General features: G+C 47.0%; 1 protein-coding gene across 6 annotated transcripts in view; it reads right to left on the reverse strand.

Annotated features, from left to right (window-relative positions):
• The window catches only part of Spen (spen family transcription repressor), a 70760-nt gene that overhangs the window by 22719 nt on the left and 35314 nt on the right, over positions 1-12727 (reverse strand). For all 6 annotated transcript variants that reach the window (XM_006539073.4, XM_006539069.3, NM_001347235.1 and 3 more), the window contains exons 4-5: positions 3635-3795; positions 2793-2993 (exon numbers count right to left, since the gene is read on the reverse strand). In XM_006539073.4, the coding sequence (XP_006539136.1) occupies positions 2793-2993; positions 3635-3795 (362 nt within the window). The remainder of the gene's footprint in view (positions 1-2792; positions 2994-3634; positions 3796-12727) is intronic.

The following is a 12727-nucleotide window of genomic DNA, read 5'->3' on the forward strand; positions in this document are numbered from 1 at the left end:
GAGAGTGAGTTCTTGGCAACTGTGGGCTGCACAGGGCAACCCTATCTCAAAACAAACAAACAAACAAACAAACAAACAAACAAACAAAAAACCTACACATACTCTATAATCTACAATGAAATACGGCTCAGCAGTAACAGCTCCAATTCATTGGCTAGTTTCATTTACTTTCAAGATTTTAATGGTACATTTCATGGACACTACATTAATGTAGTAATTCAAATGTCTAAATTAAGATTTCTGGGGGATGGAAAGATGGCTCTGTAGTCAGGCACTGGCTGCTCTTGCAAAGGACCCAGGTTCAATTCCCAGCACCCAGTTCCAAAGGATCCAACACCTTGACTTTCCATGACTACCAGGCACAGACAGGTACACAGACATATATGCAGGCCCAAGACCCGTACAAGTACTATTCTGAAATAATTAATTTACAAAGACTTCCAGCTGTAAGAGTAACTATGTAGAAAGTGATTCAAGTGACATGCATGGGTTCTCTCTTTGGTGTTATGAGGTCCCTAACAACTTGTGTAAGGTTTCTTTCCATTTTGTTTTATAATGAAAAGCCTTGCTCCCACATCTAATATAATCCCAGCTTTGTTAGAGCTCCACTTATTAATGCAGACACTGACACTCAAGGCTTTGACAGTTACAGCTCAGCACTACATGTTCTCTACTTATGAAAATGAAAAACAAACCCAACACAACGAAAAGTTTCAGAAAGCTGGACGTGATGGTGCATGCCTACAACCCCAGCTCGGGAGGCAGAGGGAGGTGGATCTCTGAAGACAGAGAAACCCTGTCTTCAAAAAAACAAAACAAAAAATAAGATATGTAGACAAGCTGATGATATAGCTCAGAAGTGGAGCACTGTGTAGCATGCACAAAACTCTGAGCTCAATCCTAACACTAACATACATACGCATGCATGCACGCATGCACGCAATGAAGCCAGGCATGGGAGACACACTTCTGTAACCCCAGCAGAGGTGGAGGCAGAGGAACAGGAGTCTGAAGCTAGTCTTTGCTACAAAGCAGATTCAAGGCTAGCCTGGGCTTCATAAAACCCTGTCTTTAACAAACAAAAGATAAACTGAGCATGGTGGTCCCCATCTCTAACCCCAGCATTTGGGAACTGTAAGCAACAGATGTTGACTTTAAGGTTGGCCTGCTTTAAATAATAAAACTGTCTCAAAAGAATGAGTAATAACCCAACTGTTTTTGAATGCTACACACTAAGATTAGAAGGCCTTCTACACTAATCCATCTTACACAGATGCCCCTGAGTTATACCTTCATTAGTTAACAACTGACTGATGATGGCCTCAGACCTACACGGTTAGGTACACACTGAGTATTTCTCAAGAGCTGTATAATGTCCGCAGCAATCCAAGGAGAACCCCTGATACCTGTGGTGACGCTCACTTGTAACCTAGCACTCCAGAGGCGGAGGCAGGAGGACTACCCTAAGTTCAAGGGAATTCTGGACTACACAGTGAGTTCTAGACTAGCCTGTGCTACACAGTGAGATTCTGTCTCAAGAAAACAAAACAATAAAGAGCTCGTGAGCTGTTCTTAGTTGAGTGTAATTTGGGGCAGCACACTTACAACTCAGTGGGTAATGAGACAAAGAATGTCCTCTGGATTCTGGTATGATGTCTCATCTGACTGTCATTTGAGAGGACCTTAGAACTATCATGGAACTATGTGGATGTGTGGTGACGACTTTCTAGAGTAGGGAAACAGAGGTAGGAAGGTGACCCTAAATGTGGGTAGCAACTGCATTTAGGCGCTGATACACATGAGCAGCTCCCGACTGCCTCTTCCCGACCCCGAGATGGACAGCAGAACTGTGAGCCAGAGCATGCCCTTTGTCACTTACGTCACTTTCCCCACCAATGACTACAGTAACAATATGCACCTTCTATCCTCTAATTAAACACTAATCTCATGTCACGACCCTGAAGAAAGACTGGGGTGTTGGGGTATCCGTGGTCTCCTTGATGCAGTCACTGAATACTGTGCTGTCTCTCTTCTCTGCTTTTCACTTCTTTTTAAAGTTTTCGTCGTTTATGTGTGTGAATGTGTGCCATGTGTATGTGGTGTCCAGAGACCAGAAGAGGACGCAGATGCCTGCGAATGGAGTCACGGGCGGTTGGGAGCTGCCTCATGTGGGTCCTGAGAATCAACCCAGTGTCTCTGCAAGAGTAGTGATGGGGGCTCTCACACCAAGCACCCTGGGCTGTTCACTTTCACACTAACTCAGGTTCTGAGGATGATGGCTGAGCCTAGCTTAAGGCTGCCTCCAGGTCCAGGCTCTGATCCAGTAATGAGATAACCCAAAATCTGTAATAGTCACCTAAAATAGCAGATTTAATTTATGCTGGACAAAATGCAAATGACTCCCTCAAATGATATTCACATGCAGGCTAATTCTGGTCTCACTTTTACACGTCAATCACTCCCATCCTTTAGGGAAGGCTGAGTCCGCATGTGGCCTGAGCTACAATCAGATTCTTTAAGGCTTGTGTCTACAGAGTCAAACAAGACAAGCACATCTTCTCATGTTACCTGCTTCCCTCAAACCAGAATATTTAATCTAGAAAAGTATCTATTTCAAAAGGTGCGGGTTTCTCCATGGCAAAAGCACAACTCAGTACCCCACCCTTTAAAAACTAAGACATTGGGCCAGTAAATTAAGAAATGAAAGCAGACAGTGCCAAGCCCTAAGTACCACTCACAAACCGACGTGGGTGGCATGCTGCTCTGAATGAAAGTCAACTCTGCAGTCTCACCTGGTCCTACCCATGCAGTCACCTCGATCTGCATGCCGAAGAAGAGCTTCCCCTTGGATGCGGTCAATGCTTTTTCTTGGTCCTCTTGCTGCCGGAAGAACACCAGGCCGTATCTCTCCTCGGAGGCCCCGTGGATCTGCACTGACGTCACCTTGCCAAACTTCTTAAACTCATGGAAAAGGCCGTCTTTAAGGCTTGTGTCTACAGAGTCAAACAAGACAAGCACATCTTCTCATGTTACCTGCTTCCCTCAAACCAGAATATTTAATCTAGAAAAGTATCTATTTCAAAAGCAAACCATGTATCTGCCTGTATCTGTGATATTCATGTACGTGTGTGTGTGTGTGTGTGTGTGTGTGTGTGTGTGTGTGTGTGTTGCCCATAAATAAAACACTGTTGTTCCTGTGCCTGCTTTTCTGAGCTTCAACTCCAGAGCTTCAACTCCAAAGCCCAATTGCTGCTTCTGTCTTTTTATCTTGTTGCATACAATGCGCATCCTAAGCCTGCTGTCCCTGAGCCTTGCTTCCTTACCGTGGCCAGCTGATCGCCTGAGGATCGTTCCCATGCTGACCGCTGACCGCCTGAGGATGTCCCATGCTGACCCTGCCTGCTTCCCTCACGGCATGACTTCCCTCCTCTCCCTTCTCCTGCTGACGAGCTTGCTCTCAATGCTTAGCAAATAAGCCCTGTACAGTTATTTATACTCACCTGCTTTTTGTTTGTGGCATCAAATGCTAATAAGCCACAAAGGCAGGACTTAAACTGCCCCACCCACTCTAGCTCCTCTGTGAGTGCTGCCATCTCCCTCAGCTGAGAGGAAACTGCACTCATATAAAACTTACCTGTAGAGCGTACTGGAAGATTCTGAACTTTGATCCCAAAACTTTTCCGGGGCTCATCTTTTTCAAGGGACGAAAGCAACTGGGAAGTGGGTGCGGGGACTGCAGCCGACTGAACAGAGCGGGCCGGAGAGTCGTCACTGGCCGTGCTGCTGGAGTCGCTACTGCAATCAGAACAGCAAACACACAACGGGGGACACAGACCTTAGTAATGACAAACAGAAGGAGAAACATGAACAACGAAAAACGGCAACAACTAGCTATCAGGGCCACGCTGAGGCCAAGATTTCTGGAGTCCACACTCGGTCCTCAGAGAGGAGCAGAAGGCAGCTCACACTGGCTGAGTATGGAAAGAAAAGTTAACATTCTTTCACCAACACAGGCCACCAAAGGGCAACTGCAGCTTCGACGACCCTCTCAGGTCACTGTATCTGTCACCCTATGTCCTAGAGGCGGTGGGTAGCACTAAGATTTGAGAGTTCCGGACTAGCCTGGGCTACACAGCAAGACCTTACCTCAAAAAGGCTAAGAAACACATCCCTGTATGTGGTTCCCTTAGAATATCAACAGTGACAACTGTGATGGGACAACTGAGCCGGCTCTGGAGATAAGAGCCTGAACACTGGTTCAGGGACACCGCACACCTTGGACAGACAGGTCACTTAAGCTCTTGCGACTGTTACAGATACACGACTCAAGGCAAACACAGCGTTCACCTTTCAAGCAGATGCTACACACAGCCTCAAGACGACAGCATACGGGACTTTTAAGAATTTTATGCATGAAACAAACTTCACAGCACAAACTTTTCCACATGTGATGTCATTGGTAAGAGCACTCACTGTCTGCCCTTAAAAAGGACAGTCTCCAGCCCAAGTGTGCCCATCACTTTCCCTCTAGACTCTCGAGTGACTGAGGATCAAGTGCACCAACTCACTTGAGCCTAGTCAGTGGGTAAACGGGGAGTGACACTTAATAAAGTGGACTTTTTGTTTTTTTCTAAAGATTTATTTATTATACGTAAATACACTGTAGCTGTTTTCAGACACACCAGACGAGGGCATCCAATCTCATTACAGATGGTTGTGAGCCACTGAATGGTTGCTGGGATTTGAACTCAGGACCTTCGGAAGAACAGCCAGTGCTCTTAACTGCTGAGCCAACTCCCCAGCTCTTGTTCCAATCCCATTCACTGTAGCTGTCTTCAGACACAGCAGAAGAGGGCATCAGATCCCATTACAGATGGTTGCAAGCCACCATGTGCTTGCTGGGAATTGAACTAAGAACCTCTGGAAGAGCAGTCGGTGTTCTTAACCGCTGAGCCATCTCTCCAGTCCAGGGTATATTTTCTTAAGCTCAATAAGAAAGCCAGGGGTGGTGAAGCAGGCCTCTCGCTCCTGGAGTGGCATGGAGGTGAACAGCAGGGTCTCTGGCTGAGGCTGCCGCTGGCCTGGCACTCACTGGCAAGCCTCCACTGGAATTCACTCCCTCTCGAGCCACTACACCAGACAGGTAGTATCTGCTTAGGGTCTGTGTGATGGTTTTTGTTCTGTCCGAGCTGGTTTCTCACTGTGCGGCCTTGGCTAGTCTGGAAGCAGGCATTAATGTAGATCCACCTGCTTCTACCTTCTGAATGCACATGCCATGGTCCGTGCCTGTGGAAGCAGAGGGCAGCTCGACAGGACTGGTCCTTTCCTAATGCCACAGGGTTCTCAGGTGCGGATTCAGGGTGTCAGGTACCTACTGAACCGTCCCGTCGACCCCTCCCCCACGCTGCATGTCTTTAATGTGACCTGGTGTGTAACCTGTAGTTGCCTGCTCATTTCCAAAGCCCAGTCCATGTTTAGTTGCTACTTCTGTCTAAGAGAGCATCTTGCTATGTAGATCTGCCTAGACCTAGCAGTGTCCATGATCTGTGCAGACTACACTTGGGGTTTACGTATTCATCCACTGCTAAGGAATTTGGGTTATATACATAACACTGGATGAAAATGTTTCCCTCAATAGTTACTTTGGGATTAGATGGCATTTCAGATGACATCATATAGTGTATTCAATACTGTGGTCACCCTGTGGTGACTTGTGTTGCTTGATGAACTTATATGTTTTTTTTTTTACCTATAAAGGCATCATTAGTTAAAAAGCTATGATCTTAGTTAATGTGAGTTTCCATGACAACAGTTTCCTATTCAAGATACTGCTTATATAATGAAGTAACGTTTTTCTTCCTGATAGCCTTGAAAAAGTTTCTTTTCTTTTAAGATGGAAGGCTTAAGCGTGAACATTATAGGAGGCCTGGCAGTGACTGTTTCTGTTCGATCTCAAGGCTGTCTGTGCATGTGGCGGCCAGAGGACAGCTTCTCCCTGTAGGTCCCTGGGACCCACTCAGGCCGTCAGGCTTGGCCACAAGCTCCTTTACTTACCAAGCTGCCTTGTCTTCCAGTTTGTCTGTCTGTCTGTCTGTCTGTTTGCATTGTTGAGACGGGGAATGAGATAGAATCTGAAGCAATAATTGTGTTTGTTTTGTTGAGGCAGGGTTTCTCTGTGCAGCCCCAGATGTCCTGGAACTCACACTGTAGACCAGGCTGGCCTTAAACTTACAAAGATCCTCCTGCCTCTGCTCTCAAGTGCAGGGACTAAAGGCCCTCACCACCATCACCTGCTTTTAAAGCCAGAGCCTCTCTCCTTAGCCATGCCCTGGAACGCACTCTGTAGGTCAGGATGGCACATGCCACGGTACCCACCTCTGAATCAATGCTTTTAAATGACTTCTCTTCAGGAAACCAATCATTTCTTTCTCCTACCTAACTCATAGGCTAGAATCAGGAGGGAGAGTGGGGAGTGCACCTTTTCATCAGACACTTCAAATCGTGACCGCAGTCCTCGATGCTCAGTTGTCCATATTACAAAACGCATCACTGCACAAGAGAAACTCCTCCTCTCTTTTTTGAGACAGGGTTTCTTCACACAGTCCAGGACTGACTCTAATTCACTAACTCCCTGCAAGCTAGAGTACTGGAGATACAGATATACAGTATCAAACTCAACAATTTTGCTTTTTTGAGACAGGGACTTACATAATCCACGTAGGCTTCAAACTCTTCATGTGACTAAGGATCACTCCTGGGAAATCCCCGTGGGCCACCGTATCTTCCTAGTTGTTCCTTCTCAGAACCTTCCAACTCAACAGCACTAACCATCTCTCCACATCAGAAGCTCTAGTTAAGGGCAAGGTATATTGTCTTATTACACTTTTCTGTGTGGCATGTATGTGTGTGTGGACTGTGCACACAAACATGCCACAGTGTGTGCGCAGATGAAGACATTCTCAGGGGTCTCTGTCATCCTTCCTCCAGGTCAACTTCTAATTCTAGACTGAAGGGAAAGCTAGGTCTCAAACTATGCTGGTGTCAGCTGATCACAGCAAACCAGAAAAAGAAAATGCATGGTTTCTCCTTCTATTGATAGCAAGGCCAAGAAACGCTGCAGATGGTTTGTGGGTTTTCCAGACAGGGTTTCTCTGTGTAGCCCAGGCTGTCCTGGAACTCACTTTGTAGACCAAGCTGGCCTCCAACTCAAGAAATTCACCTTTCTCTGCCCCCAATACCAACCTGTGCACCACCACATGCAGCGTGCAGATTATTTTATCATTTTGAAACAATGAGCAAAATAAAGAGCACTGCTAATAGGGTTGACATGAATGGAAACCAGTCCAATCATTTTAATATGGACTCTGTAGTAAGCTTTTTTCTTTTCATTCAAGCCAAAGACTTAAGGCCCCGGATGTTTTTCCTCCCCCAAAGTACATTAACAACAATAATTAATATTTTTTTTAAAAAAAAATAGTTTCCCTGTGTAGCCCTGGTTGTCCTGGAACAACTCCGAGACCCATCTATCTCTGTCTCCTCCTGAGTGCTGAGATTCAAGGCTTGTGTCACCGTACCCAGCCCTCTAAGCTCAATAGTGACAGTCGGTAAGGTGGCACTGTGGGTAGAGGCACTTGCTGCCAGCTTGATACAACACATGGTGGAAGAAGAGAAGGAAGGATCACAGGCTGTCCTCTGGGTTTCACATGTAAGCAGGCACACAAAGAACATACTTTAAAAAGGTAAATTAAACCTAATATCTATATTGTATATCGAAGTTACTGGATTATTTTGTTTAATGAGTATCATTTCAAATATTATTCTTATTTCTATTTATGTGTGTGCACATGTGTTTGTGTGTGTAGCACAAGCACACATTTATGCTGCATGTAGGAGCCTGAGACAGCCAGAAGAAAATGTCAGATCTCGTGAGGTTCCAGGAAGCTGAGAGCTGTGCAGTTTGGGTGCTCGGAACTGAGCCTGAGTGTTCTGCAGGGCCAGCTCGCCCTCCTGCCGCTCAACCGCTTGTCTTCTTTTCAGCCCTGCTGATGCCTGTTTTTGGTTGTCAACTTGCCTACATTGAAATTAACTAAAATCCAAAACTGGAGAGATTTTTGCTTAATTAAGTTAGGATTTAATCTTAAGCAGGAGATCCTCATTTAACCTTGCTCTTGCGGCAGGAAGACACACTTTAACCTGGGCGTCACCTTCTGCTGAAGCCTATGTAAGGAAGGACACAGAAGACGGAAGCCTGTGCTCTCTGCCATCTTGCTCTTGCCCGGCCAGCAAGTCCATTCCTTCACTGGCACCACAGCCTACCCACTTCCTCGGGATTCTAGCGTCTGCTGAAGACCAGCGAAGGCTCCAGCCTTGCGGACTGACAAACTGCTGGATTCTTGGGACTTTGCCTTCTCAAGCAGCCATTACTGAATCAGCAGCCTGGAAGTCATTCTAATAAAGTCCCTTGCTGTATACAGATTCATTGTGAATCCTGTAACTCTAGAGAACCTGACTAGTACAGCTCCTGAACGAGATATTTTCGATACAATTCAAACAATCAGGGGAGGGATCCCCAAATCCTCAAAGGACTGGAACTAATGAAAACTAAGTACATGGAAAGCCCCTAAACAGCACTGACCACACCCAGTCGGAAATCAAGGCAGCGGAGGATGGGTGCCTGTGCTGATGGAGGCTGAGAATTGCAGGCACAGGAGACTTCGGAAGAGCAGAGGATCTAAAGTGTAATCTATGGAACTAGACCCTGTCTCCAAAAACAACAAAGGACAGCAAACCCATGTGACGGATTACTTCTCTTTCAGTAGGCCATACTGGCCTTAAACTTGCAGCATTTCTCCAGCCTCAACCTCAAGCTACTACAAGTGAAGGCCCAACACTTAGAAGGCTGAGACAGGAATGTGGAGAGTTTAGGGCTAGCTTGGGCTACGTTGTTCTGTCTCCAGCAATCACAATGTAGAGAATCTGGGGCAGTTTGTGCAGGTGCTGGGCAGGTGAAATAGCACTGTCACTGGGAGAAGTGTATAGCATGTCCCCCAAATTCAACACCGTATAACCCAACATTCCCACTGTGCCCATGCACCAGAAAACCTGGACAAGAGGCTCATGGGCATCCATGTACCCACACGTAGCACGGTTTGCAGTCAAAAGGTAGGCACTTAAAACCAAGTGTGAGACAGTTGAATGGATACACAAAATGGAGTGTGCTGTGGGCACACACAGTATGACTGCTATTGATGAGCCTTAAGGAGGGAGTGAATTCAGCCTGACACAATCTATGATGTGAGGAACCTAGAGAACGCTGTGCTGAGTCAAAGAGTCGGACACAAAAGCACACTTATGGTCCCATACTAGACACTGAGAGTAGTCAAAGTCATAGGCAGAGAACCAGTGTGTGTGCACACATTCACATGAACCCACATGTACGTGTGCACACACAGTCACATAGACCCACATGTACGTGTGCACACACAGTCACATGGACCCATAGGCATGGGAGTGGTATGGTGTGCTTTTCGAAATTTCTCTCCACCTTATTTTTTGAGGCAGGTCCCACTGCAGCTAGGAGCTGGCGGATTCTGCGAGAGTGGCTGGCCAGCGAGCCCTAGAGCTCCTGCCTGCACATGTGCCATGGATGCTGGGATCCAAGCTGAGATCTGCATGCTTACAAGGCAAGCTTATGGACTGTGTCACCGTCCCAGCCCAGAAACTGTCGGCAGTAGACAATACCTTTACGTTTCAGTTCGGAAGGCTGGAGAGGCAGCTCGGCAGTTACTAACACTTGTTCTTGACGAGGACCTGGGTTCAATTCCAGATATCCACATAACGGCCCACACCCACCCATACATTAGTTCCAGGAAATCCAGTGCTCTCTTCCGACCTCCCTGGGTATCAGGCACACACGGTGTGCAAGCACAAGCAGGCAAAATACCCATACACACAGAATAAAATAAACAAATCTACAAAATTTTTAAAGTATTTCAGTTTGCAAAGGTGGGAAGGTTCTGGAGACGGACGGCACGGGTCCGCTGATGTGAAACACTTCCTGCCACAGAACTGGGCCCTTCAAAAGTCTGCAAGGGAGCATGTGCTCTTGTTTACTCTCCCCAGGCATCCTGCACAGTAAGAAGAGTTCCCTTTGTTTCTTAAGAAGGGAAGTCTCTAGAGGTCTCACATGCTGTCTTCCAGTCTTCCAAGTTTCTTTAGCATGACCTTAGCCCCGAGTCAGCTGTGACTCAGCAAAGTTAGAGCAGAGGTGGCCTGAGGGATGGAAATGACATTCCAGACCTTACTGAGGAAAATCAGATATGACGGCCACCCAAAACAGAATGGGGAGCAAGTCAGAGGAACTCACAGAAGCGCAAAGCTGTGTGTGAGACCAAACCAAGCAGCTCCATGTAGTAATTCCTGCTACACAGGCAAACAGTAACCCTCTACCCCAGGGTGAAGGGTTTGTGCTGTGTCAGGTGCTGGGGACAGACCCCAGGGCCTCCCACACACTGGGCAGGTACTGGACCCTGAACTGCATCCCCAGCCCAAAGACTCTGAGTAACTGATTTTAGCAGAAAGTGCTGTTTAAAAGTGTGCACTTAGCTCTCACAAAAGGGTAACCATGACTTCATTCTTCAGAACGCAGCGACAGCTGCAGCTGGTTTTTTTAAAGCTTATGATTATCTCTGGAAGTTATGTAAAATATAGAAATAGTTCACCACAGAGAGCTGGGTAATAAGCAAGAGACTAAAACCTAAAGCTGAGTACAGTGCCGCTCAGCAGTGAAGAACAGTTAAGACCCGGGTCTTAACCTCCAGCAACACAAGACAATAAGATGAAGTGCGAGGCCCTCCTGAGCCTGCTGCTGAGCTCGCCACTGCTGCATGCGAGGGACATGCGAGCACTAAGCCATACATGTTTTAGCCTCCCTATCAGATCTGGCTGAAATAAAATCAAAGGAAGGAAGCAGGGGGGCTGGAAGAATCAGGCACACAACACAGGGATCTTTATAACTGGGCACAGCTGTAACATTCCAACACTGGGGAGGTTGAGGCAAAAGAATCATTGCAAGCTTGAGACCAGGCTGATCACAGCAAGCTCTGTCCCAACCTAACAACAATGATCAAGTATTGTTCAGCCTTACAAAGGGGTGATACAGAACACGGTGAGTGAGCCTTGAAGGTATGATGGTGAAATGAGCTGAATGAAAGGCACAAGCGGGGCTGTGATGGCACAAGCCTTTAATCCCAGCACTTGGGAGGCAGAGGCAGTGGAGCTCTGAGTTCGAGGCCAGCCTGGTCTACAGAGTGAGCTCCAGGACAGCCAGGGCTACACAGAGAAACCCTGTCTCAAAAAACAACAAACGGGGCTGGAGGGATGGCTCAGTGGTTAAGAGCACTGTCTCAGTTTTGGGAAACAAACAACCTTGACCCTGGAATATTTTCAGTTTAAATTCCAAAGAGGACAAGCAAAAAGAGTTGCAATCCCTCTTGAGAGTCAGAAAGCAGGTTGGAGGCACAGAGCATGCCACAGCACCTGCCTGGCCTGCACGAGGCCCTGCGTTCTTCGGAAAAGCTCCTTCGCTGGTAACCTTCAAAGCAAAAGATCCCAATACAGCCTACTAAGGTGAAACACACCTAGAATCCAAGCACTTAGAAAGCTACGGCAAGAGGATTGGTTGAGGGCAGCCTGAGCTACACCGAAAGACTCTGTCTAAAAAATAAAACTAAAAAATTAAAGTTACAAAAGCATCAAGCACAAATGCTCTCTCCACAGTCAAAGCAAGTCTGCCCGAAGAAGAAGAAGAAGAAAAGCCATCCTCACACAGCAGCACTCGGAACACCCGGAGGATGCAGGGTGGTCAGTCATCAGATGGGTCAGCCGGTACGCTGTAGAGAAACTGCCCACAGGACGGCTCCCGGTTGTGGTTAGATTCTTTTTTTTTTTTTTTTTAAGAGTTTTTTTTTTTTTAAAGATTTATTTATTTATTATATGTAAGTACACTGTAGCTGTCTTCAGACACTCCAGAAGAGGGAGTCAGATCTCGTTACGGATGGTTGTGAGCCACCATGTGGTTGCTGGGATTTGAACTCCTGACCTTCGGAAGAGCAGTCGGGTGCTCTTACCCGCTGAGCCATCTCACCAGCCCTGTGGCTAGATTCTTAAGGTAGATGTGAGAGTGAGAACAGCCAGGGGCATCTGAAAGAGTGCAGAGCAGAGAGTGCAGAGCGAAGTGGGAAAAGTAGACTGAACACGGCCATCTGTGAGAAAGGGGAGACCAGCAGGGATGGAGACTGAGAGACTGGAGTGAGAAAAGCAGCAGCCGGGAATAGCTGGGTGAGTAACTGGGAGGGAGCACAGAGGCAGGGGGCTGCCATGCATAGGAAGTAATCAGGGACTGACTGAGGGAGCCTGAGGGCCAATGTGGATCTTGCTGTGCTGATGGGTTAATTGGAGAGCCATGTCCCTCTGCCAGAGGGAAGAAAAATGACTCCTGGTAGGTGAGAAGCGGCTACAGAGATTCCTGGGCAAACGCTGGCTTTTATCCACCACCAGAAATCCTCTCATAGTCCAGATCTGCCTGGACCCTCGTTTCTGGGCACGGGGGCTGCCTTTTGGAGTTTGGGGAACTGGGAGTTAGTTTCCTTTGAACTGGACAGTCAGGAGACGGATGAGAAAGCCCGTGGTGACAATGACGTCATAGTGGGATGTGCTTATTCTCAAC

This window comes from Mus musculus, chromosome 4 (genome assembly GCF_000001635.26).
Source record: "Mus musculus strain C57BL/6J chromosome 4, GRCm38.p6 C57BL/6J".
Lineage (NCBI taxonomy): Eukaryota > Metazoa > Chordata > Mammalia > Rodentia > Muridae > Mus > Mus musculus.